The 25,062-nt window shown below is 49.5% G+C and overlaps 8 protein-coding genes across 8 annotated transcripts; 3 read left to right on the top strand and 5 right to left on the bottom strand.

Moving 5' to 3' along the window:
• Nucleotides 1-18: 18 nt before the first annotated feature.
• On the bottom strand, nt 19-2,085 carry HER10_EVM0012681 (uncharacterized protein). The gene is made up of 6 exons (XM_035482071.1): nt 1,331-2,085; nt 1,258-1,280; nt 1,177-1,196; nt 767-1,111; nt 668-708; nt 19-618 (listed from the first exon to the last, which is right to left on the bottom strand). Exons 1-6 carry the CDS (start codon nt 1,588-1,590, stop codon nt 147-149), a joined length of 1,161 nt encoding a protein of 386 aa, XP_035336691.1. The 5' UTR covers nt 1,591-2,085; the 3' UTR covers nt 19-146.
• A 1,796-nt stretch (nt 2,086-3,881) lies between these two features.
• Nucleotides 3,882-8,274, top strand: HER10_EVM0004676 (UMTA protein; the record flags this gene model as incomplete). Its single annotated transcript, XM_035474312.1, has 7 exons — nt 3,882-3,965; nt 4,045-4,091; nt 4,151-4,285; nt 4,358-4,424; nt 4,486-4,526; nt 7,483-8,124; nt 8,199-8,274. The coding sequence occupies 7 exons, from the start codon at nt 3,882-3,884 to the stop codon at nt 8,272-8,274; spliced, it is 1,092 nt and encodes a 363-aa protein (XP_035335961.1).
• Nucleotides 8,275-9,569: 1,295 nt separating this feature from the next.
• HER10_EVM0007058 (uncharacterized protein) lies at nt 9,570-10,478 on the top strand. Its single transcript, XM_035476624.1, has one exon. The coding sequence runs from the start codon at nt 9,669-9,671 to the stop codon at nt 10,146-10,148; it is 480 nt and encodes a 159-aa protein (XP_035336183.1). The 5' UTR covers nt 9,570-9,668; the 3' UTR covers nt 10,149-10,478.
• Nucleotides 10,479-10,694: 216 nt separating this feature from the next.
• Nucleotides 10,695-12,261, bottom strand: HER10_EVM0004826 (FAD binding domain-containing protein; the record flags this gene model as incomplete). Its single annotated transcript, XM_035474457.1, has 3 exons — nt 10,695-10,824; nt 10,888-11,972; nt 12,052-12,261. The coding sequence occupies 3 exons, from the start codon at nt 12,259-12,261 to the stop codon at nt 10,695-10,697; spliced, it is 1,425 nt and encodes a 474-aa protein (XP_035335975.1).
• Nucleotides 12,262-13,470: 1,209 nt separating this feature from the next.
• Nucleotides 13,471-14,875, bottom strand: HER10_EVM0004883 (uncharacterized protein; the record flags this gene model as incomplete). The annotated part of the gene is made up of 6 exons (XM_035474511.1): nt 13,471-13,829; nt 13,884-13,966; nt 14,019-14,392; nt 14,461-14,552; nt 14,610-14,646; nt 14,720-14,875. The coding sequence occupies 6 exons, from the start codon at nt 14,873-14,875 to the stop codon at nt 13,471-13,473; spliced, it is 1,101 nt and encodes a 366-aa protein (XP_035335981.1).
• Nucleotides 14,876-18,405: 3,530 nt separating this feature from the next.
• Nucleotides 18,406-20,173, top strand: HER10_EVM0009838 (UMTA methyltransferase). The gene is made up of 8 exons (XM_035479311.1): nt 18,406-18,682; nt 18,752-18,783; nt 18,842-18,927; nt 18,983-19,135; nt 19,202-19,277; nt 19,339-19,476; nt 19,572-19,991; nt 20,058-20,173. Exons 1-8 carry the CDS (start codon nt 18,488-18,490, stop codon nt 20,113-20,115), a joined length of 1,158 nt encoding a protein of 385 aa, XP_035336431.1. The 5' UTR covers nt 18,406-18,487; the 3' UTR covers nt 20,116-20,173.
• A 397-nt stretch (nt 20,174-20,570) lies between these two features.
• HER10_EVM0010984 (uncharacterized protein) lies at nt 20,571-22,073 on the bottom strand. Its single transcript, XM_035480427.1, has 3 exons — nt 21,821-22,073; nt 21,541-21,755; nt 20,571-21,481 (listed from the first exon to the last, which is right to left on the bottom strand). Exons 1-3 carry the CDS (start codon nt 22,007-22,009, stop codon nt 20,686-20,688), a joined length of 1,200 nt encoding a protein of 399 aa, XP_035336521.1. The 5' UTR covers nt 22,010-22,073; the 3' UTR covers nt 20,571-20,685.
• A 1,640-nt stretch (nt 22,074-23,713) lies between these two features.
• HER10_EVM0006315 (uncharacterized protein) lies at nt 23,714-24,568 on the bottom strand (the record flags this gene model as incomplete). The annotated part of the gene is made up of 1 exon (XM_035475904.1): nt 23,714-24,568. The coding sequence occupies one exon, from the start codon at nt 24,566-24,568 to the stop codon at nt 23,714-23,716; it is 855 nt and encodes a 284-aa protein (XP_035336118.1).
• Between the last annotated feature and the right edge of the window lie 494 nt (nt 24,569-25,062).

Raw genomic sequence — 25,062 nt, forward strand, 5'->3', positions numbered from 1 at the left:
ACATAAATTACTTTTGTTGATAAAGATAAATCGCTTTCACAGTTGTGTGACAATGCTCCTACTCCGCTAAATGCTCTAATCCGCATGACCGCCGTCTTTTTGATTCCTTGAACTCCCTGGGTATCATGTTATTCCGGGCTTTTCAATTAAACATACCACGCAACATCCTGGTCCTGCTCCCTCACAGTACTACTAGAATCCTGGCGACTAGTCTTTGACTGTGGAGTCATACCCAGCCCAGGTATACCATTCGGTTCAGTTATGTGACGAGAGAGCGAACGAGGGCGGGGCGTAGTTTCTGGCTCTGTCGCTCTTCCTGAGAATGTATTGGCCTGTACACCGAGCTCGAGTTCTGGCCCTGTGGTGTTTCTTTTGGGCTGCACATTCTCCGAGCTCAACATCCACCTGCCAGCTACGTAGGGCATCGAGAATCGTCTGGATCTCGACTTTGACAATGAGTTCTTGTTCGCGTCTGGCGCTCCTTCGTTGCTGTCTCTCCTCGTTTCGGCGTGTGGGCGCATGGGGTTTGAGGCCTTGACGACCTTTGCAATCAGATCTGCCATGCCCATCTCGATATGTAGTTTGAGTAGATAGGCTAGCGGGTGGAACTGGGCATAGCTGTGGCTGTTAGCGATGACACGAGCCCACAAGAGTCAGCATCACATACATCAAAGTATTCGGCAGGGACATGAGTCCAATGAGGATGACCTACAGTGTGAATGGTAAGCCACCAGATCAAATGCAGTCGGAAAACGATCAAACCTACATCAAGTGACATTGAGACTGCAATCATGGCTAGATTGAATCTGAAGAGCGCCGTGTACTTGGTCAAGCCGCTAGCAATCAGCCGCGACTTGACCAAATAGATGAAGGTGAGGTTCAGTCCAGCATCCACAAGAAGAAAGATGCCCTTTTCTATCCTGTCCCAGATCTCGTTGATGTGAATGTAAGTCTCGTTGATCTGCAGTCGAGCTGGAATCCAGATACAGAAGACGCTGATGTTGACCGCCAAAAGGATGCCAAAGACTCCCCATTTCAGTCTTGTGGCTTGTGCAGGTATCGGCATCAAAATTGCGATTCGGTTGACGATGATTTGCATGAGACATTGTACCTGATGAAGCACTGATCAGCTAATGTCCACAGTGAATGATGGTTAGGAACCTGCTGGAAATTTACCTGGATCGTCCACAATACGACTTCAATCGATTGCCGTTAGTGTGTGAAAAGGCATGCGAATTGACGTTTCACGATACTTACGTAGGAAAAAGAAGTATTCAAAGCTACTCGAAATTAGATGCGGGGATTACTCAGAAGAAGGAGAGAAGCCTACCTTGGATCAATGATGGATGTCAAGTAGCACCAGGATATGATGCCGATGACTATACTGGCGATCCATTCCGCCCAAATCAACCATATGTAGATGTTGACTCTGTGTGTCCTGTTCCAACTGGCCCTACTTTGTCGATAGCCCTTGACTCCGCTCCATAGGCCGACTCCAAGCGTGAACCCCCAAAACATGCTCGCTATGTTCTGTTCATCGTTTGTTGGTGTCGAGCCGACATACCACGGGGGTATAAGTGTTCCCGCCATCGTAATGCTATGTCTCGCTTTTCATCGGACGTCGACGGTCACGGTGGATTCTCTGGTGTTGCTGTTCCACCTTCATCCCCGGCGGTAGGGGTGTGATCGAGAGGTGGAGGAGAAAATTGACAAGCTTTTGGCAAAATGTTGGGGCAGGGCAGCCAATATGAGGAACGTGACCCATTGACCGCTGCTCTCGTCGGAACTTCACCAACCGCACTAGTCGCGATGGCGGGCAAGTAGGAAGCTAACGCATGCAACGGTGAGTGGCAGCACGGGGGAAGGGTTATTTTGAAGGTTGGGTGGAGGGCAGAGCGACACAAGCGCTTGGGATAGCCATCATGTCCTAACCCCGACTCGGGAACGTCAGACGCTGGGACCAAATCTCTTGACCTTTGGACCCTGCAGGCGTCAACTTGTCCGACCCTTTACTTCTCCATCCGTTGGACCCGGTTTGCCAGACCACAGTTCGTCGTAGATTTGCCTGTTTACGCAGGGGTCGGCATTTGAAAGCTCGCTGCAGCAGAGATACTCCCTCTGTCCGGGCAGCCGGTTGCCGGCTCCCACTCTGGGGGTTTGCCACGCCGTCGCGAGTTCGAGGGTGGTAGCGATGATCTCCGGGCAGTTACACCAGGGCCCCCTGGACCACACATGGAGACTGCCATAGAGAACAAGGCACGGTCTTGAAATTGGTAATGGCGCGGAGGCAAATGCCGTGGACTGTCCGACGGTGCGATGATCGGACTAGAAGCCGGGGCGACCGGCCTCAAGCTAGTCCTCGATTCCTACGCAGCCGCGGCTACTAGTATGCAACTAGTAGCGGCATATACCGTAGCCGCGAGAGATTCCAATCATAGCTTTGCCTAAGCCTTGAGAGCGGTGTGCTTCCGTTCTGTGCTCTTCCTTCTCACCTCTAACATGGCCGGCCCGAAAACACAGACATTTGGATTCAACTCTTTTCAGGTAATGGGACCCCTCACTCACCCACACAAAATAGACTTTTAGTCCGCAGGAACGTGCGTCACTCCAATCGAGATCAGCACGAGGGTGCAGAAGTTTCGGTGCTGCATGCGAGTCAGGGTTTTGCATTGTCGTCATTAGTGGCAGGCAATGGGGCCTAAAAAAGAGTTCGTTCCAAATCGTCCGTCCGGCACCACTGCGTTTCTCAGCGGGAAAGAGACCGAGACCGCGATTCAACGGCTGGTGGGGGATCATCCGGCCAAGCTTCGTTGTTTGTTTCGCGTTGTCTTATTTGTTTGATGGTCTGGTCTCTCGAGAATAGACTCTAGAAAATTACTCCTGACAGAATCAGGTCACTGTGTGAATGAGGACCTTCATGACTCAAATCGACTCTTGAGCAGCTGTGATGACCTCGGAACGTCATATTTTGCGGAGAGTTGGAGACATCTCCACGTGTAGATCTACAACAGATAAACAACTGTTCTTGGCTTTTGAGGAAAGATAAGCGTTTGGATGGTGCCTCATCACGTTCCGAGCATCGGCCTGTGTTGAAAACATCCGTCCTATCTTGGCCAGACCGGCAGCTTTACGAGATGGCAGAGGTTGCACAAAACGGCTTGTTTTAATGGAAAATATGGGGTTCAATGGTGCCAACATGTTCGTGCGTCTTTGCGTCTGTCATCAACCTTCCAACGCCAAGATCGAAGCCCACTTTGCAGTCAATGTGGTTCAAGGCCGATGATATTCTGGGCGCCTCTCATGATCGGGCACTATCAGACCATTTTCCGAAATGCGGAGTGAAGAAGCTATAACATTCGAAAGCTTCTCATTGGCCAGCGCTCCGTTCGTTCTGAATGGGTCTTCGGCGCGATCCGCACACGGGTCAACGTTCCCCTCCATTCTTTGTCTGTGATTTACTAACACGCGATGTGATGCAGTCCATCCGGCTGGTTGGGCAAGGTACAACCGCTTCTTTCTTTGTTTCCCTATGGGGGCGTCTGTTGTCGCTATGCATGTTTCTTGGACCTTCCGGAACGGGCCTAAAGTCCACAATGACAGTTGAGGAATCTGGCTGGTTTCACTCGTCTGGGCGGGTGACAACAGGAGTCTTCGAGTGAACTGGGCTGCTCCAATACAGCCTGCAGAACAACATGCAGGCCGGAATGGGAAGAGAAACCAACAGAATCAAGTGAGGGGTCGGGGCTGCTGGACCTTCTGCCACAAAACTCGTGTGACCGCTCGTTTGTACAGAGTCTCACAGTCATTTACAAGTCTGAGTACTTCACCTTTGCTTAGTTTTTAAATCGCTTTAGCCAAACACAGAAAGCGGAGACAATACCATGGTTGTGTCTCTAGACGACACGACAGCCGCGAGCCCTCTCATTGCGAGCAGCCATGAGCCTGCAACAAGCGCTATTGCTGTAGTATGTCAAGGGTCTAGAGAGTCTACTCTCATGAAAGGTGTTGCCTACTATATACAGCCTTGATCTAACTATTTTCCAGGACCCCATTGTTGAAAATGAGCAAACAACTGATGCCGAAATTGAGAGGTGAGACAACAACTGAGGATGGCTGCTGGTAGAGACCACGAGCTGACGGCACCGCGAAGTATCTCCACTTCTTCTACCGCTTCTTTGAGTGAAAGTATTACAGAGTATCGCCGTATTCACGGGCGTACTTACACTCAGAAAACCGACTATTGGGGGCCAAACGACGAAAGGCAGAATGAGGGACTTGATATTGCGTACGTTATAGTCACCGATTAAAACTCATTTGCTTTGGGCGCACATGTAATTAACATGGTGTGCTCCCATAGCCATTACTGGGAGACACTCCTCCTAGATGACAAGTCATTTCTTGCACCTATAGGTGATTCCCCCCAGGTACGTAGGTTTTCAAATTACCAAATGTCAACTTCGAAGAGATATCCTAAAATTGCCATAGGACGTTCTCGACGTTGGCACTGGGACTGGTATCTGGGCTATGTGAGTGTTACTCAATGCTTTCAAAATGAGTCTGCGCAGTGTGCATGCGTTGCTTGAGCACATAGTTGACGAGATTTTCCAGAGACTTTGCGGATATGTACCCCTCCGCCGAAGTGATAGGAGTTGACATCTCGCCGAGTCAGCCAAGTTGGGTCCCACCAAATTGCAAGTTCCAGATCGATGATATCGAACAGCCGTGGACCTGGCCCATCAGCCACTTTGACTATGTGCACTTAAGTCACCTCGAAGGTAGCGTGGCAGACTGGCCCGCGCTATACGCCCAGGCGTTTGCCCACCTCAAGTCGGGAGGGTTTGTCGAGGTCAAGGAGATAGACGTGGAACTGTGTTCTCAAGTACTTCCTGAACTGAACGAAGACCACGTCTACAAAAGGTGGGGCAAAGTGATGCTAGAGGCAATGGATCGACTGGGAAAGACGGGAACCCAAAGCCGCAATCATGGTATTGCCAAAGGTTTAGATGCTGCAGGCTTTGTTGACATTGTTGAGCAGCAGTGGGCTGCGCCTATTGGTGCTTGGCCATAGGATTCGACTCTCAAGGAAGTGGGTGCGTGCCATCTACAGTACCTCGATCAATCGCTTGAAGGCTTTGGTACCTTTCTACTCAAAGAGGTAATGGGCTGGGGGTACGCTAAGATCGTGGTGTTTATGAGTGAGATGCGGAAGTCCATTAGAGACCTAAGACTTCAATCCTACATCAAGCTGTAAGTTTCGTTGCCATTTCCACTCAATTGTTTGGAGACAAAATAATACTTTGTCAGCCTGACTGAATGTATCACCTTTAGGCATGTTGTCTATGCGAGAAAGCCATAGAAGACCACGAATTAGCTTTCGCCGTTCGGGATGTGGGGGGGGGGGGGGGAGGTAAGTGTATGGCATCACAGCTAGGAGAATCATAGTCATTGCCCTTGTATACACAAATAGATATCCTCCCCGACAACTTGCTATTGCCCTCGTGATCCTAGTTTTCAATTTTAGCTTGGATTCCTACATGCTAGGTATACTGACTTAAGTACTTATGAAGATTGAACCAGGTGATGCAGTGATGAACTGTATGATTGAGCTTGAGAACTGATGGGAACCGCTTCAGAGTCAATTTAGTCCAGATGGCACTGAAGATTTAGGTTTGAACTTCAACATCGAGACCCTTCACTGTTGATGGAACATTCGACGACGATGGGGGTTACCTCTCAACAGGCAGGAGGGATAACAGGCCGGATGAGAATTTTGCAGGCAACATGAGGTCAGTAATAAGCAACTTAAATCCGGGTTCAAAGGCCGCTTCAAGTCCAGATAGCCTGTGTATTTCGACTGATTGTGCCATGGAAGCGGAATAACAGGTCTCTACATGTACGAGCGACTTGACCGTTACATTAGAAACCTGTGCCAAAAGGCTAACCCCACTGCGACGTGAGATAAAATGTTTTATCAGATATCAGTATTCGAGAGGCATCTGATGTCTTTATTCATCATGGAACACAACAGCCTTTGGCTGGAATTCGAGTGGATCACAAGTCACTACCATCTAGTGCGAGACTCGAGAAATCGAATAGCAATAAGACTAGCCAAATATGTGCGGATCGCAACATCAGCCCTAAACCATTGACTCAAGTCCGTATGTGCGAGGATTCATCATTGCAGTTGAGCGGATCTGACAATGAATTGACCCCCTCGGACTTTGCCTGTCTGCTGGAAGTTGAACAATGGATTGTGAGAACAATAGATTATGGTTGCATGCTATGTCCGTGTCGAAAACCTACCCGGCACCTTCCATACCTTCCGGACATAGCCTAGAGTGCCATGAATACGCATCGGATATTGGGAAAGATATCATCCTATTCGTCCGTGGAGGCGGGCTCTCGCTAGAATACTTGGCGGCTCCAGCCCCGGTTTGCAGCCACCAACAGACCAACCGAACGCCTGTTCGGCTGTAAGATGAGCATCCATGTCGCAGAACCAACAGAAGAATAAGAAAATTCGTTGAAAAGAGGGGTTGAGCCCATATTCGTGTCTTGAACCTCACAAACTCCAGATCATTGCTATTCATTGCGACGTCTTGCCGACAGATAGATCTCATCATCTGTCAGGAGAATTCTACGAATTACAACATGGCATCAACTGAGGGCTCAGGGCCGCAGGTCTCCGCGTCAACACCGGCTGCAAAGAGCCCGTCCGCGAAAAGTTCATCGCCACCAGCGGCGGCAAGCTCACCTGCTGGCAATGCAAATGGGACCGAGGCAGGCCCAATCGTCGTTGTGAGTCGAATCGCCGACTTCTTGATACCTGCATACATACGTAGCTCAGGTGAATCTCAGAACATCCGACAGCTAACCCTTCTTTCCATAGGACCCGGCTTTCGAGCATGATGATTTGACTGAAGCCGAGACAGAGAGGTGAGTACTGACAGAATGCACGTCAGTGGATTTGGGGTGTAAGCTGACTCGTGAAATAGCATTCACACGTCCTCAACGGCTTCGTTGACCGAAAGTATCACAGAGTATCGGCGCATCCTTGGGCGTACATACACGCAAAAGGTTGACTACTGGGGGCCAAACGACGAGAAGCAGAATGAAGGGCTCGATCTTGCGTACGTAAACATCGTCTATTCCAGTACACATCAAGTACTTTTCTCTTCACAAAGCGGCTCGGTTTGTTCCAAAATCGAACACACTACTGACATATACATCAAGCCATTATTGGGAATGCGTCTTCTTTGACGATAAGCTGTTCTTGGCGCCTATAGGAGACAGCCCCCATGTCAGTTAGCACGCAAGTTCCTGGTGTTCACAAGCCGCTCAAACGATAAACAGAAAGTTCTCGACATTGGTACCGGAACGGGTATCTGGGCTATGTGAGTTTATTTCTTTTCAGCTGTCCGTAATGTATTTGCTATTGAGTCAAGATAATAGTTAGATAACGGTCTCACATGTTCTTGTCAGTGATTTTGCCGACGAATTCCCATCGGCAGAAGTCATCGGTGTTGACATTTCACCTATACAACCTAGTTGGGTTCCACCCAACTGCAAATTTCAGATCGACGACATTGAGGCGGACTGGACATGGCCTACTGAGTTCTTCGATTACGTTCACATCCGACATCTGGAAGGATGTGTTTCTGATTGGCCGAAGCTCTATTCTCAGGCATTTGAGCACCTCGTACCTGGCGGTTATGTTGAGGTGAACGAACTAGATCTTGAAGACTACTCTCAAGCACTCGGCGACAATTTGCCCCAGGATCATGTTTACAGAAGGTGGGCGAAAATCATGTTCGAGTCAATGGACAGGCTCGGCAAAACTGGGAAACAGACTCGAGATCATGGCGTTGCGAACGGCATGAGAGATGCTGGATTCGTGGATATCGTGGAGAAAAGCTGGCCGATTCCTATCGGAGGATGGGCTTCGGACCCCAAGCTGAAAGAAGTCGGGGCTGTCAACCTGCAGTACATCGACCAGTCTCTGGAAGGTTTTGGAACTTTCCTTTTGAGACAAATGATGGGATGGGAGGATGTGGAGATTCTTGTTTTCATGAGCGAGATGCGCAAGGCCCTGAGGGACCTCAAACTTCAAACGTACTTTACCTTGTGAGTGAATTGCCTGCCCTCGAAGCTATCGTACCTACCACTAGCTCAAGATCATAACTAACAACGCTCACCAGGCATGTTGTCTACGGACGTAAGCCAGAAGAGTCCGATGAGCAAACATCGGCTGCACCAGCTGCAGCTGTAGCCTGATTAGATTTTGGACAGAAGTAATCCTTCTTATCAATCATTGGCCTCATTTCACTTTATGTTATTTGTCAAACTCAGTGCTCTGCAAAATCAGGTATGTTAGTTCTCTTTTTGTTATGCTTCTTTCGTGTATTCTAAGCAATCACTTCCCAAGATAGTCGGATCACACCATCAGAGACTGCAGACTTCGATGAACATCACTATGTTAAATACCCCGGTCTCTGCCCAAGATTTTAACAACTGGATAGTTGTAGTTCCACCAGCCAACCTCCATTCTCAGCAATGATAGGGAGCTAGAATAGGCCAAAAACCTATAAGCTCGAGTCTATCTTCCAGTACCCACATACGGTAGTTACACGAAGAGATCAATTGCCGGTCAGGATTTGTGGCTATATGGTCGTTTCCCCCCCTGCTCTACAGGCGCAAAAGATCGATCTTGGCGGGATCAGACTTCTAAGGGAAATCACACGATAAGTTATACTTGTTGATTGTACGGTACGCGCAATGTGCCCCAAGGACGCGCTCAAGTCCATCGACAGTAATTTCGATATAAAAAGTACGAGTTTGTTATCAACAAAGACAAATTGTCCTTACCGCTTTTTACAAGAGTTAAGTACTTCGATGCGTTCTGTGGAACCATCGGGGCGACAACACGAGAAGGATTGCATGAGGTCCCCACTAAGTGCCGTCAGCTTCCGCGTCTAGGCAACAAAACAGCTCGTATTTGACCGCTGAATCTGCAGCCCTGTTCCGCCTGACAATTGCCGCCTCTGTGCCGCACTCTAGTGCGATCTAAGGGTTCAAATGGACAGCAATGATGTCACGATGTATCTGCCATTGGCCATCTCTTCTTCATGATTTTCAAATACGGGTTTTGCATTCTGATTCTGTTTGAATACCAACAGTTCTCACCAAAGATTCAAGCCGCACGGGAAAGGAAGTTCTCCATGTTTTACCAGGCAGAAGTTTAGCGATAGAGATTTTCTCTCTGGCCGACTGCCCGAAAAAACCTGATGGGATCAAATGGGACTTTGGTTCTAGCGCGGGTCGTTCAACGGGCCTAGGACAAGGTATGATCGCGCAACGGCTGAAATGTTTCCTGCAGCGCCCTTGTCTATGCCAACCAAAGGTCCATGGAAACTATGACGGCACGGACGGTAAGTGAGGGCCGATCCAAACGGACCACTAAACTGCAAGGAACGAGATTCTAGACCTGCAGCTACTAGGGGCTGCCATGGCTCTTGTCCTGAGTATTTAACAGCAGTGCGATAGACCGATCGTCCCGGAATCCGATGAGCCAGGCCACTCTCGTTTTTGCCAGAACCAGCTACCATCGGATTTGAACTGTTTTTGAACTGACTAGTAATACCTAATTCTTCCCACCCAAATCTCTTAAAATGCAGCTCTCCACCATTCTTGGCGCCTCTTTCGTCGCCGCTGCTTCAGCTGCCCTCCCTCCCATCAACTTGGGTTACCTCAGCTACCCCCACGGGAATCTCTTCGTCGCGTGGTCCCCCTTCACTCCCACAACGACGCAAGAGGTCACTGAGGTCTGCGACACTCGCGGCGCCGTAAAGGGCACCGCGACATGGACCACGATCCGCGCTTATAACACATACGTCTTCAAGCCCATCTGCCGCAACCCTTTCAACGTCACTGACGCTGTGACAAACACCACATACTACAACTTGGAGCTGGCATGTGTGGACGACAATATTCCATTGTACGCCAATCCCGAGGTCACCGCCGTCGTCGACACGAAGACGAACAAGACTGTGGAGACTTGCGTCCCCGTCTCGCTTAACGGCGAGTCTACATACGGAGCTTGCAGCGATCACTTCAGTGGTGTTTCGTACTCATTTGCCTGCTCAGCCTAATATGGATTGGTGTCCAATGAAAAGCGGCCTTTTTGGAATGACTTTGGAACGGCGCATTAGCATTATTGCATGGGTACGGACTTTGATAAATCGAGGATTCAACTTAGCCCCCGGCGTCCTCGAAGAGGTTCTTGCAATTTATTAATGAAGGCATGAGAGCGCATACATCAATAAAATTCAGACATACACTCTCCCCAAGACGAACCACTTTTCAGATGACACTTCAAGCTATTTCGAGATGAATGATCGAGTTCGGTCACGTCAGGTACCTATGCATCATCGAAAGGAGTTAACGACAAGACGAAAGGTAGTTGGAAATGATTAAGGCACTTTTACTCTGTGAAATTTGATCGGTATCTTACTATATACATCTCGATACCGATGGACAATAGTCAAAATGCAGAACCGAGTAGACGACGGCTGGGACCATACCTGTCGTACCTTCTCTGAATCTCTTGTGAATCGTCCAGTGTGCACTAATTATAGAGTAGATACAGTGCTTCTCTGCATGTTACAATACTTCAAAACACAGTCATCGAGAAATGCTTACGCAATCTTGAACCACTGACCAAATGCTCCTGAAGGATCAAACTGCTTCTTCAAGGTCTTGAGTCTATCCAAGCTTGAGCCGTAGATAGCTTGCAGCTCTTCATCCCCGTGAGCAAAGTTGATGTACCTGAAATGGCCGTTAGTTGACCACAACGACAACAGAGAAATTTTGATTGAATATTTAACTTACGTCGGGTTCACGGTGGCACTTGAAGAGAAGCTCCATATATCTCGGACTTTTGCGCCGAACTCCAGAGCTTGAGTATCGAGGCTCGCGTCCTCATACCACGGGATGACAATCGCCTGCGCGAACGCTTCTTGACGGAGCTCATCTTGCATCGCTGCGGACCCAGAAGGAACCGACTTTGCCGTGGTCAGGTTGTATCTCTCGATCAACACAGCTGAATTCTGTGAGCCCGTCTGTTTCTGGAAGTCGGTGTATAGAGTCCAGATCTCAGGCCATGTTTCCGACTTCATGTTGTTGATGGTCGTGCTGTATGCCGGTTTGCGGCCTCCGCGAGCGCAGAAGTTGTCGTTGGCGGCGTTCCATTGTTGGTAAGGAGTAACCACGCTGGAGTTGGTCAGGGGTCCGAGGTTGTACAGAGGCGCAAAGGCGGCACGACCAGCTTCTTCGGTTCCCTCGCGTAGGAAGCCAGTGACAAGAACCATTGGCGAATTCAAAGAGTCGCCGGAATTTGTCAGCACCAGGTAGACGACTTGTTCCGGAAGCAACGGAAGATCTTGGATGGTCTGAGCCACGTCGGCGATCTTTGAGGAGTCAAAGGTCAGAGACATGATCCAGGATGTACGACTCGTTGTTGCCCATGCATTCACTGTCGCGGAAGTGACGATGCCGAAGTTGGGTGCTGCGCCCCTCAGAGCCCAGTAAAGATCTGGGTTAGATGAGCTTGAAACTGTCAGAGCCTCTCCGGTGGCAGTGATTACGCGCATAGACAAGATGTTGTCAACAGCAAAGCCGTGTTCCCCCATGATGTTGCCATATCCACCGCCCAGGGCTGCCCCAAGAGCGCCGACGCAATTACAATTGCCTGTCTGGACCAAGACACCTGCAGCGTCAGCAGCAGCAACGACGTCGCCAATGAGCGCTCCTCCACCAATCGTAGCTGTTTTCTTGTCGGTACTGATGTTAACCTGGTTGAAGCCGGCGAGATTGATCAGGACGCCATTGCTGCCCAGGTTGAATTGTTTGGTCGCCCAACCATTGCCGCCATTCTGGGGGAGGAAAGCGATGTTGTTTGTCGAACAGTACTTGACCTGTATGGCAGATAAACATTAGCATAAATGTGCACAGTAGTGAGTGATCCGATTTGGCCGAGAACATCGGTGAACCTACCACAGCACTCAAATCCTTCTCGGATGTCGCATTGACAATGACTGATGGCAGAGGTACATCGAAGTCACTCCAACGTTCTCGAACTTCGACGGCCACGGAGGAAGTCGAGACAAGGTTTTGCAAATCCTCGGCTACGGAACGGGCGTTGATGCTAATGGCAGCAGATGCTACCATTGAGATGAGCTGCAGACCGACGATTAGGGACCGCATGGTGTCGTCCGGGGGTAGCAGTGGCAGGTGATCGTCGGCGAGAAGCTGTGATAGCCAAGAAGCTTGTGCATGGACAACCACAGAGCAGGACAAGATTCTTTAAGGGTCTGCGAACGTGCACGAGTTCATGTCTGCGTCTACATGTATGATGTAGGATGCAATGAGACTCCCAGCCACATGACCCCCTTGGATCCACGCGTCAAATCCTGGATCGTTATAGAAGAGGCATATGCCGACTAATTCTCCCGGTTACCATGGTATGCAGCTGCGTTGGTGTTGGTCTCTGCCAGGTCGCATAGTCTTGGTAGGGATCAAACGGACATGAGGTTCTCCATCTTGGTCAGGGTCTACACCATGCCACTATCAAAGGGGGAAGAGGAGAGAGAGGGGTAAATCCTCTCCAGGCTCTCCATCAGTCAACCCATCTCCAATGTGACCGTCGCATCTCGGAGCTTGCGGCCACTAACGAGCGGACTTCTGGGCGAATATTACCATCATACGACAAGGGCGCTGGAATTCCATTGCAGAAAAACGACGCAAGCGTTCCCATCCTTGGCAAAAGATTACGGAATCCCGACCGCGACATGGTCGTGTCCGGTTACCCTGGCATTGCAGGTGGAGCTTGTTGCTGGGTTCGACCTTGTCTTGCGGGACATACGATATCAAACGGGTCCGCTGCACCGATTGTCGAAAGAGAAAAACCCCCTTGGCGAGAAAATCATCCCCTCTTTGCCCCCGCTGGCCCGTACTGTGGAGGTTGTGGATGGAGAGGTTATTTGGACATCTGAAGCACACCAAGAACTGTGCTTTGGTCAGGTCCGTAAGTCCTCGGCAGGGCGGCAACGCTGCTCTCCAAAGCGCAATCTTAGCAATTCGCTAGGGTTACGTATGATTCTCGAAGCCACGCGGCTTATTGATTAACAAAGTCCTGCAACTGACGACCAAATTTGAGAATCGTGGTTGTGTGACATTTGATAGGGAAAATCGCCGCTTGCAAGTTGGTTCGGATACCATTGATTAGGTCAAATATTGAGAAGAAAAGACAAGTGCCAAAGTCTAGCTCAGATCTGGAGTTTCGATAGCAGTCGGCAAAAGTACAAATGAGGTATCATCAAGGAAACACACAAGAATCGGTCTCATTAGAACCATGAACGACTGTCAAAAAAATCAACACTCATACACATATCTCCCTCAAATTAGTCCTCCTGCTCATAATCCAACACCATTAGTCCTTAAGTTGGCAGTACTCGAGCTGTCAGAAGGCTCAATCGTCTGATGAATCGTCGTCTCCCTCAGAATCTCTCGTCCTTCTGGGGAGCCTGAGCGCGTCTTGTCGTCGTTTCGAATCATTTCTAATTCATCGAGCTCTTCATATGGCGTTCTCGGTGTTCTCATACTGTTCTTCCCTCCAATACGTCGTGATGATCCGTACTCGTAAGAATCGTTTCCTGTCGTAATGGGCTTGGGGAAGAAATGCACCCAGATTGGCCGGAGTGTTGGGAGACAGGCGCAAACAATGGCCAGCGACAGTTCAATGTTGGTCCAGAAGAAGACGGGAGCGGTGTAATCTTGTGTCATCGTCAGAGAAGGAGCTAGAGTTGATCAGTTCAAGTGTGACTTACAGATGACATCGTTAGGATGCTTGACATATTCTTCGGCGATAGCAAAAGTAGCTACCACCCTCGTGACACTCACGGCACAGACGCTACATTTTTGTCAGCAACCTTTGCCCTTACCAACGACATTGGAAAACTTACGCAGCGCCAAGTCCTAGCATTGCGATGACTGCAAGTTTCTTCTTCAGGGGCATCTGGACTTTGAGAACCATCGCGACAGGTAGTACGAGGATAACAAAGTCGGCAATGACGTCGGTGAATAGGAGCGCGAGGAACATCGGTACCGTCTGAACACACGAGTTGCCATAGTAGGGCTCGATGAACACCGTGATGGGAAAACAAGTAAAGAGATGAGAGAAGAAGAAGCTGACTGTCCATCCGATCACAAAGGCTAGTATCCCAAAGACGACGTATCGAAACCTTTGGCTTGGGAAGAGGGTGTAATACAACAAGAGAATAGATGATTTGACGAGCCCTAAGCCCAGGATTGAAATCATATTAAGTGCAAACTTTGTCTGATGTGCGAAAAGCTTGTTAGCTATGTGCCAGATGCGACGCCGGCGAGCTGGAGAGATAAACTCACCTCTTCGAAGAAGATCAACCCTGGATCGTCCATAATTGGGGAGCCGTCGGGGAACGTGGGCTGATGTTGTCCCAAATGACCGTGAATCGCAGCTTGCCTTCGCGTCAGTTCCTTCTTCTGCTAAGTGATCATGGCATTTTCAGACATACTAGCTAGTTGCAGAGTACAGCAGGTGATTGATACCAGCTGTTGAAAGGAGACATCGGTCAGCATTTGATATCATTCAACCAATGGCTCCAAGCTCCATCTGTAGACTTACGAGCGCTGCTCCCGTTAGGTAGTCGTCCCATGCAAATCTTTTGACGAGTAGCTTCGCCCAGACTCGAAGTCCATAGAACGCTGTAGGAATGACCATAAACCCAATCGCCAGGCCGATCATTTGACCCTTGGTGTAGTCATGGTTCATCGTCACCATGTTGGGCGACTTGAGACTGTTTGCGCGATGTTAAAAACACAAACTTCCGCCGAATTTCGATCGCCGCCGCCGCAAGATGGTCGGGAAAAGTCGAGGCTGCAAGCAAGGAGCGTATTCAATCTGCACAGCAGACAATCCAAATGCGGGAATGTCACTGGAGATGCTCAGAGATATGTATCACAAAGATCTGAGGGGTCATCCTGTTCATGATGATAGCGGAGGTGCAGTGAAGAAAGTGCAGATTGTTACAGTCGCCTTCCCGCGAGAGACAACCTTTTCCCTTCCATCGAGTGTGCTGGCGTAGCATGTGGCACTTACCGCGTTGCAATGGTAGTAGCACTACCATGATAAAACAGGATAGCATTCAAGCATTCATGGCAGTGCCGCAGGGGGTAGGAAGTTATCTGCCACTGATAAAACTCAAGGTTCTCTCAGGCGGGAGCGCGTACTTGATCACAGCAAGAACTGGTTATCATGCTCTGTGTTTCGGACGACCCGAGTCAGGTTCCTTGTCCCCAATTACCCCAGTGAGCGTGGCCAAAGGCCGTGACGTTGCAATGCGAACTCTTGAAGCCCCACTCGTTCCCTTGTCTAGAGGCACGGCGAGTGACAGAAAACCGTGATTGACCCCCGGGGTACCGGGGGTTGAAATACCGTGAACTCTAATTACCCTCCCTTCGGGTTCCGGTTCCTGAAGTGGGCAGAGCTACGAGCAGAACATTTGCCTATGATTTTCCGTTTGCCGCCGAACGAGATGAGTCTCAGTGATTTAGACTCTTGCAACTTGGGATGATCGATAGTCAAAATGACATTGGTTCCGGAGCCATGGCTATCGGGTTGGACGTTCGTAATGGTTTGGTCACAGAAACAGGCAAGCATTCTGAACTAACACAGTTAAAGGCAACAGTACCAAAGAAAATTCTTTCCGCGATCCGCGGGTTCTTGTGGTTTAGACCATTGGGTAAAACATCTCTGGTAATAGCGTCGTTATGTGCGCAGAGGTACGCAGTATGTATCTCGTAATGATCCCCCTTTTTACCCCTGGCATGGCGCACGCACCTTGATACCTGCACAGCTGCAACCTGCATACCCCCACGGAATAATTCGAAAGCTTTTGGGGGACCATGCATTGGTGCGTCGTAAGGGAAGAACTTATGAAACTTTATCGGCCGGCTTTCGTTGCTATTGCACAGATAATATGTGAAAAGAAGCCAGACGAACTAATACTGCAAGTACTCCTTGCTTGGATCGCAACAGAGCTCCGGTGGCCACTCCCGTAGCTCTCTCAATTCTGAACGATTACCGCGCTGATACGGATACATGGTGCCGATAAGCGCGATCCCGTCATGTGGTGTTGCCCTCCCCACACAGTCAGCGTTCGTTTGAACATCTGAAAAGCTGCTTCGTTCATGACAGGCCTGATTCAAGTGAGGGAAGCATAGCTGCTAACAGAGATAATGAGGAGCAAACCCTGATACGAAGGGCTTCCTTGGGGCGATCTTCTCTATCCTCCCGATACTGGCTCAGCTATCCAGCTGTTGCCGTATTTTCACTTGGACGGTGCAAGTCATCACTTCGGAGATTAGGGCATGGGTGATTGGCATTCCGGCTTGGATCTTGCATCAGCAGCGGTGAGTAAAACTCATCCGATCGGGGGCGAGTTGATCCGGACGCAATCTCAAATATCCCCTGTGAGTTAGGTTCACCTTACGTGATGCCCCTGAGGATTATTATCTGCAATAGAAATTCAGCCCCAGTTCTTGGATAGCCTGAAGAAAGCCAGTCACTTCATACACGATATGTTTACATAGTCCAACAATCAGTTGGAAGCGAAGGACAACCGTTGACATGCGCATTGCGTCTTTGCTAACCGTACACATGTCTTATCTATCGCCATCTTGATGTTTAGAGCAACATCAGCTTACAGCGTTCATTTGCGGGCGAGCTCAGAGAAAAGTAACATCCAGCGCAAGTCCTTAATGAGCCATTTCCGCGTGACCATGAGGATTCGGTGCAAATACTATGTGGGTAAGGAGCCGGGAGCCCAAGTTGTGTTTAGCAATCAAGATTCGCGATAACTTCGCAATTGGATGCTACCTTTTTCCATACAAGGGGGCGAAGGGCTTGCTACAGTGCAACCTGCTATCGCCCCCTCGCATGTATTCGGACGGCCATGGGAACTGGCAGCGCTGGCGTCACTTTTACCGTGAGCGACATGAGATACTACAAGCTGGTATTGGAATAGAAACCCGTGGAGTTTATGGATATCAATCACTATCATCTAGCCATTTCCAAGTATCATGAGGAGGCTCTTGGCCTTTGAGAGTGAGTTTGCCGGCTTTTGCAAGTGATAAGTGACCCAGTGGATGAAGATGGTCAAATCTTTTCGGCTTGCGAGCTCCAAGACTATCCATGACGATACCTTGGCATTCAATGCACTCACGACCATGAAGTTGGACTCTTGGGCGCTAAGAGCCTCTGTACCAGCCATTTCATGTGGATACTAGAAGGTATCGAGATGTTTTCTAGTGAGGGTTTTGGGGGACTGAAGGTGGGTCGAGGATGCTTGGAAGTTGGAACGGCTCGTCAGAGCAGACCCAGTTTATTGACTAGCGATTATGGGGGCAACTCCTCAAGGACATCTTGTCATGGACAATATACTTAGTCACCTAAAGTAGGTGCTTACCCTCAAACCTCATGATGTTCAAATCCAATCACAAACAAGCGATGCGCCTACGGTATTTTTGAAGGCCTCGGCACACGATGCAGAATGATAATCAAGCTGTTGTTGCTAGCCGGAACCGATCATGATCCGCATCTGAGGAGGAGATCTCAACTCCACCTCCAGTGGATCACGGCGTTGTGGCAGAGTGGTCTAATGCGCAAGACTAGAAATCTTGTTCCTTCGGGAGCGTCTGTTCGAATCAGGCCAACGTCGAGTTACATGTATGCTTTTGCTCCAGCAAGTGCGAACTGTTGCTGTCTTGCCCCTATATGGCTTCCTGGCTTGACAACAAGGTCTATTTTAATATGACTTCTTCCTTTTAACCCATGTGCCTTTCTTGTGGCCTTAGTCAGAACGATTCGGGCCCTGTGAATTTGAGAAGATCTGATGGATCTTTTGGCCAAGCGCAAGTTTGAAAAACCATGTGAAATGTTGATTGCCCATGCACTTGCTGCATAGTTATTCCGGCTGGGTGCTCACACTTGGCCGGATATCCGGCGAGAACTAAGCGCTTATATCTAATTGGCCTGATCGCCTATTACGACGATGCGGACCCTGACAGGACACGAAACAGCTTTCTGCGAGCTCGAATGACAACCAATCTGAAGATCTCAAGCTGCAGGATTTCTCCATTTTAATGCATCTTGGAGGCACAGCACCAACGAGAAGGAACAGAGATGTCTGCAGCAAACATGCCAAGTTCGCTAAACCAAAAGAGAGGACGACAAACAACGGAGGGGTAGTTACAAAAAGGCTGGACAATCGCCCGGCCCCCCGAAACACCTAAGGGGAACTTTCCGTGTCGTCTAATTCTCGTCGACTGCAAACCCGCCGCCTTGTGAGCTCGTTCTTCGAAACCTTATAAACTCGTGGCGTCTGCGCCTACAATGGCTGAGGAGACGGACAACCAGAGTCGAGCTCCGGGGGCGCCAGCTGCACCAGCTGCACCAGCCGCAACGACACCACCTGTGCAAGCAACGTCGCCTCCAGCGGAAAGCCAAGCCAGTCCGCCCACCGGTTCGCCAGTTGATACGCAACAAGTTGCCAACGATGTGATAGTTGAGGCAGATGAAGGAGAGACTGTAAGTCGATCATAGCGGTCACCACAAGCTTCCGGTCTCCGCAGGAGATCTTTGCTAACCACATTTTAGACTGACAACGCATCAACCATTGATGAGCGGATGTAGGTTCGAACACGATCACTTTAGAGATAGCATGACTGACTCCCTCTGCGCGCACAGCTCTAATTACACTGCGTCTCTATCTTCAAGTGTCATTGATTATCCTATGGAGTATGGCCGACGATATCATGCCTTCAGACCCGGCTGTATGTTTGCCAGTATTCAATGTCTGGGAAATTCTGAATGAGCTAACTAATGTAGCATACATAATGCCGAACGATGAGGTAGAAATGGAAAGACTTGACATGACACATGCCATGATGGTCAAGGCCATCAAGAATAGGCTATTCCTTGCTCCGCTCGAGAAAGAAAAGATTCAGCAAATTCTTGATGTTGGCACTGGGACTGGTATCTGTAAGGCCCGAGTTCTGTTTCTTTACTCTCGGCGCTCTTTCGGAAGACTGACAAACCTTTTCGCAGGGGCTGTTGAGATTGGCGATATCTTTGAGAATGCTGAGGTTGTTGGAGTCGATCTCAGCGCCATCCAGCCGTCTTGGTAAGCTCATGGCTAACTGTCCGAGCTGATTATGACCACTTTATCGCTGACACTGTCCCAGGGTTCCTGTCAATGTCAGATTCGAAATCGATGACGTCGAGAGCCCGTGGGTCCATCAAACAAAGTACGACTTTATATTTTGCCGGTTCATGGCTGCGTCTATAGCAGACTGGCCCAAGCTGGTCAAGAACATATACGAGTAAGTCGATGCACCAAGCAGATCCAACCATTTGCGGGAAAGGGTCTCTTCCTTGCAATCGCCACATGTTCACCTGAACTAACAAAGATCGAAAGTCACTTGAACCCGGGAGGTTGGGCCGAGTTCCACGAGATGGACCCTGAAATTTACTCAGACGATGGCACTTACACTGAAAAGCATGCCACTTGGCCCTGGAACCAGACTTTCTTGAAGACAATGAGGAACATCGGGCGGGAACCCTCGCCTGGTCCGAGGCTGGAAGGCTGGGTGACGGACACTGGCTTTGAAAACATTTTCCACCAGCGTTTCAAAGCACCTCTCGGCCCCTGGCCTAAGGAGCCACATTATAAGGACTTGGGTATGCTCAATTTGGCTCAAATGCTCGAAGGTCTCGAGGGATTTACTTTGAGAGTCTTTTGTGGCGTCCTCGGCCGAACCAAGGAAGAGGTGCTAGTTGAGACCGCGCAAGTTCGGAAGGAGATGAAGGAAGGTGCCTACCACGGTATCTATGACCTGTGAGTAATGATTCTAGCTGTACCATCCAAGGAATAAGGTTCGAGCTGTTACTGACGGTCTAAAAGCCATGTTGTTTACGGACAAAAGCCTCTCAAAGAGGCGCCTTCGTCTACAACGCCCTAGGTAGATCATGCTTCTCGCATTTCAGGTTAGGGCTCTAACAGTGGATCGCCGACAGATGTTTGAGGATGCGATTTGACACGCATCTAGGCGTCAGGTAAAACTATTGCGCATCTTATGAACTTTCTTCTTGCCAAGATTTGGAGCTTGAGATTGTGTGGCATAGCCTCATGGCTTCCGTCCATAAATGTATTTGGCTAGCATGCTTTCTCCAAATGGCTTCATAACGAATTCTCTACTGGTAATTTTATGATATCACGGTGTCATTTATCACGTCCCGAAGGAAATCTTGTCCACACCACTTAGAGTAAATAGTCAATCATGGATCTAGATGACAGCGCCTATCTCAATAGACTGATTACCTTCGAGGTCACAAATGCATGGAAAGCTCTTCTACTCTGAAACAGTGAGACTGCCAGCTTGACTTGAGGAGTTGCCGCAGAATTGTTGCGAAAGAATCGGTACTGGAAATGTAATTGGCTTTGAAAAGAATAGAACGTAAGGTATCTAAGATTGCTACAAAATATAGAAGAAAAGTGACAGGTGTGTAGCTTTGGTCTATCTAAGTTTAGTTTATTTATCGTCAGGATATTGGTCAACAAAATCTGTTCTTCCTTCAAGCAGCGCATCTGCGTTCAAACGCACGCTCCATCTCACCATGTCAGTCATGCTTGCTTCCCTAAAGCCGCCTCCGTGGTCCCCGATGTCGCTCATTGAGCTCAAAGGTCCGGCTGTGCGGTGATGATGGAAAAGAGCCGGCTGCGTTGTCAAGCAGTTATGCGGTCTCCTGCCTTTCGCGCCCTCACAGAAGAATCTGAGCAGGATATCGACGGCATCGCTCACATCCTTCAATGCCACCTCATGCAGAAGTTTCCGTGCTCCCTTCTGACTGACTGCATAACCGAGGGTGCACACTCCCTCCTGAGCATGGTGATATGCTCGCGTATGATCCGGGTACTTCTCCTTCAGGGTGAACGGGATGTTGAGCGTCCACAGATTCTTCCGTGGGGCAACGGTCACATCGTTGGAGCGAATGATGCGAGTTTGGGGCACAGTCTGGCTGTCTTGGAAGGGGAAATGCATGCCGCAGTGTCCAATCCAGAGGAGGTCCCAGTCGTCGCCATAGGGCGAAATCTTTGGTGCGACTGAAGCTGGCAGATGGTCAAATGAAATATCGGGTGCGACCTCAGGTGCTGCGCGAGACAGTTTCGAATACGAACGATCGACGTAGGACGAAGGCGCTTCAAGTAAAGGCTGAGTAAGCGCTTGGGTCGATCTGGCGAAGTCGTGTAACTGTTGCCTAATTCTGATGTCCCAGTCGACATCATCTTCAAGTATCAAGGCTGAAGTCAAGTTGCGACGAACGATCCTGTGGGAACTTATCAGATGTCTGGGGCGTAAACAATTGTGTGAATAAGCAAGACTCACTCTTCAAGAGCATTCATGTGACCTCGCCAGCAACCTATGGCGCCGTCACCCAAGCGGTCGTGCTCAGATGTTTTTGGTATCGCCTTGTCGGAGACCTCCTTGCCCGGAACACCGTCGACGAAGTCGATCTCAATGTCACTGAGTGCAGCCTGTAGAATCATGCCATCTCGGCGATCTGTCCGGCTTGGTAGGCCGACGACGAATATCTTTTCGAACTAGAGACGAGATGCGAATGAGTTCTTGGTATTGGCCACACACGGGTTGGACGGTTTGGACTTACGCCTAATGTGCTATTTTGAATTTCACTCAGTATGCTTGACGTTGCTGCGCCGCTTCTCTGCCGTATCTGGCTGAGGAACGGGTTGCGCAAAAAGAATGCAAGTGTAATGAAGACTCCTCCGATAATGCACAAGTCCCTCCTGGACGTTGGCCTTATGGGGAAAAAATGCATTTTAGATTTGATAGCCATGAAGAAATGAGGTAGGGAAGGTAGAAAGTTGGAAAACTCTCACAAACAGCGAAGGGCCAGCAAGTCATCCATTGGACTCGATCCTTAAGAATAAAGAACCTGAACAGCGAGCTAGTTATCCCGTATCTGGCGGCTGCATTGTGGGCTGGTTAATCAAATCTCGGCCGCCGGCGGGAGGGTCGGACGGGGCCATGCAAATTTCAGCTAGCCCCCAAAGGAAGTCACAAATAGGCATGGCGGCTTACTGAGACGCATTATGCATGGGACGGCGTTGGAACGAGCAGAAGATCTTCCTGCTGCTTTTGTTTGCAATCAAGGTAATCTTGTTGTTCAAGGCTTCAAGCTCACCAAAGCAATCACGCGTCCAACGATGTCCCAGATAGACATCACATCCACATGCAGCCATAGCCGCGGATGGACGGTGACGCGAAGAGAGTCACTCAGCTGGGCGCGAGCTTGCTTTCCACATGGCAGACGGCGTCAGCTGGACTTGAAGCACTCACCAAAATAAGCCAAGATGTAGCTTGGCGATACGAGGCGCTCGTTGGTTTGCTTTTAGTTCAAAGCTGCAGATGGCGACTGCATGAACCCAGGCAGCATGATTGGATCATTTCCTGTACCCCTTGTTTGCAAACCAGACAGCCAGGGGTGCCCCCTGGTTCAACAAAAAACTTCACGAAGACGTCCAGAATACCTCTGCAACAGCCCGTATGGAAACCTTTTCCCGTTGTCACTTTGCTGCGATCGTTGATGCCATTCTGGTGGGATCTGTCGGCATTTAAATAAGCTAATCGCCATGAGATACTCCTAAAAGCAGAAACGTCAGACAGGCTACAGCACCTAATCAGCCGTGCGTGACATTAATAAACCAAGCGACGATGAAACACGAAAAGAGACAAACAGCATGTCTACTTTTGTTCACAAATGGAAAAACAGCAGGGCGGGCTCTGAAAGCCAGTGGGTCTGTGGTCCATTCTCTCGGGCTGAGGCACAAGCATTGACCATTCAGTGAATTGAGGACAAAGACTGAGCGGTTTTGCCATCAACACCACTTTTATCTCACTACACACAGGTAATTATTATGCTGCTTTTTTCGGAGAACTCTCTGAAATAGGAATCCTAGTAGCACCGACCCATCGTCCGTACTTTACTGGAACCAGTGATCTGGTTCCTTACAGCAAGTCGTGCTGCTCATTGCGAGGGAAGTAGGATTAAGTATCTCAGATAGCAAGCCAAGACTTCGAATGGGTGAAACATCTACCCCCTCCCCCAAGTCTGAGACCCAGGAGGTTAAAGACTACATATAAGTAATAGAAAGAGAAACAACAATTCATCAAAGCTCCTTGGTTACCATACGAAGGCCCAGATTTCTAGCCACTAGGTACTAAAGCATCTTGAACTAATATGATTGCAGTCTTCGCTTTCTGCTAACAAAATGAAGGCGGTCGGCTTGAGTCATTCGTCACTTCTGAGCACTTCGCATTAAGAACGTGGCGCCTAAATTCCTTGAATCGTAGCCTATTCTCTTTGATACTGAAGTTCGGAGGCCATAAGGCGGGGATCTTCCCAAGACATGATGAAGAACCTGACACTATGACCGTAACGACACTAATATCGTGACATAGACTTGGAGCAAAGTTACACAACCCCCTTGGAAGATTCGCTCCCCCGTTTAGCATTCAATATGCCAGATAGCTTCAAATTCTAACCCCACCATTCATAGAAGCTCATGGGCAAGCCCTGAGACAGAAGCTTGAGGATTCGCTGCCCAGAAACGTCTCCGCCACTACCGGCTGCGACTAGAAACGGCCAAAAGTGCTCAGCCTCGGCTTTCACATGAGCCACATAGCTCGACGGGGTATCCCGCCAGTGCTTAAGAGCCTCCTCGCGAGTGTTTGCATCAGCAATTGCCGCCGTAGATTCGAGGTAGCTTTCAAACTCCTCAGCCCCCGAGGGAATTTTGCCAGAACCTTGGAGAACGTCTTGCATGGTCATGAAGTCATGGTACGACCCGCCGCTCCCCATTATGGCGTACCCAAAGTCTCTGAAGTACTCCAAGGCGCGACCTAATCGCAGGTTTTTGTCTGTGGCCTCCTCCTCGTCTTTTCCAGTGAGAACAGATACCTGGACAACAGGTATGTCTGCCTTGGGCCGCATAATCTTGAGCGGGACAAAGACGCCGTGGTCCAAGCCTCTCTTGTAGTCGAGAACCGGTTTGAAGCCGCAATCCTGGAGTCGTTGGTTGATTTCCGCGGCTAAAGCTGCGTTTCCGAGGACGGGATACTTGGTCTCGTAGGCCTCAGGTGGAACAAGGGCTTGGGCTGCGGCCACAGTTCCGTAGTCGAAGTAGAGACCAGGATCTTCGAGGGCAGTGATTTCAGGCTCATCGGTTTCCCAATGCGCTGAAAGAAGGATGATTCCTTTGACTCCATTGAGCCTACTGCCCAATTTGGCGACTTGCTGCCGGAAATCCTCTAAGCCTGGGTGGATAAGGGGGAGGGGGCCTGCTCCATGGCTGATGAAAAGGGAAGGGCCACGAATCTCCTGTGAAACTGCCATTATGATAGAAATTGAGGGCTGGTTTTATATTGCAATAGAAGATCAGATAATGTAGTTGATGAAGTTTATGTGCCGCCTTAAATGCGTTGGGAAGAGTGAGAAGAAGCTGGGCTATTTATGACACCGGCCCCAGAGTCTTCAGAAACCCCATCGGCATGAATCGTTGTGACCAGTTTCCAGTCAGTAGCGACTCCTAGTATCCATCACGAGAGATGGTTTTGACAGTCAATTGGTCTTGGAATCAATGCTGTAACCCCTTAAGAGCACCGTAGCATTGCTACGCCCTGGCACACCACTTGTCCGACACTACTCCGGCGGGTTGGCCCGGTCTTGGCCCTGCAAGTGGCGGGTCAGCGGCGGACTAGCGGCGGACTAGTTCAGTATTCTACCAGAAACAGTTTGTCAGCAAGCTGACTCTCCAGGAACAACTCGCGCAATGGAGTGCTCTGCGGGCTCCTCCGAAACTTCTCTAGAACTCATTCCGATCGGTTGCT

The sequence above is a fragment of the Colletotrichum scovillei genome (genome assembly GCF_011075155.1).
Source record: "Colletotrichum scovillei strain TJNH1 chromosome Unknown Contig00003, whole genome shotgun sequence".
NCBI classification, from domain to species: Eukaryota; Fungi; Ascomycota; class Sordariomycetes; order Glomerellales; family Glomerellaceae; genus Colletotrichum; species Colletotrichum scovillei.

Coding starts and splice junctions, on each gene's coding strand:
- HER10_EVM0010984 (XM_035480427.1), bottom strand. CDS start 22,009: ATGGCTATCAAATCTAAAATGCATTTTTTCCCCATAAGGCCAACGTCC. Junction 21,756..21,820: donor TTCAAAATAGCACATTAGGC/GTAAGTCCAAAC, acceptor TCTCGTCTCTAG/TTCGAAAAGATATTCGTCGT. Junction 21,482..21,540: donor CACATGAATGCTCTTGAAGA/GTGAGTCTTGCT, acceptor AAGTTCCCACAG/GATCGTTCGTCGCAACTTGA.
- HER10_EVM0012681 (XM_035482071.1), bottom strand. CDS start 1,590: ATGGCGGGAACACTTATACCCCCGTGGTATGTCGGCTCGACACCAACA. Junction 1,112..1,176: donor TCGTATTGTGGACGATCCAG/GTAAATTTCCAG, acceptor GTGCTTCATCAG/GTACAATGTCTCATGCAAAT. Junction 709..766: donor CAGTCTCAATGTCACTTGAT/GTAGGTTTGATC, acceptor TTCACACTGTAG/GTCATCCTCATTGGACTCAT.
- HER10_EVM0007058 (XM_035476624.1), top strand. CDS start 9,669: ATGCAGCTCTCCACCATTCTTGGCGCCTCTTTCGTCGCCGCTGCTTCA.
- HER10_EVM0009838 (XM_035479311.1), top strand. CDS start 18,488: ATGGCTGAGGAGACGGACAACCAGAGTCGAGCTCCGGGGGCGCCAGCT. Junction 19,278..19,338: donor AGCGCCATCCAGCCGTCTTG/GTAAGCTCATGG, acceptor ACACTGTCCCAG/GGTTCCTGTCAATGTCAGAT. Junction 19,477..19,571: donor CTGGTCAAGAACATATACGA/GTAAGTCGATGC, acceptor AAAGATCGAAAG/TCACTTGAACCCGGGAGGTT.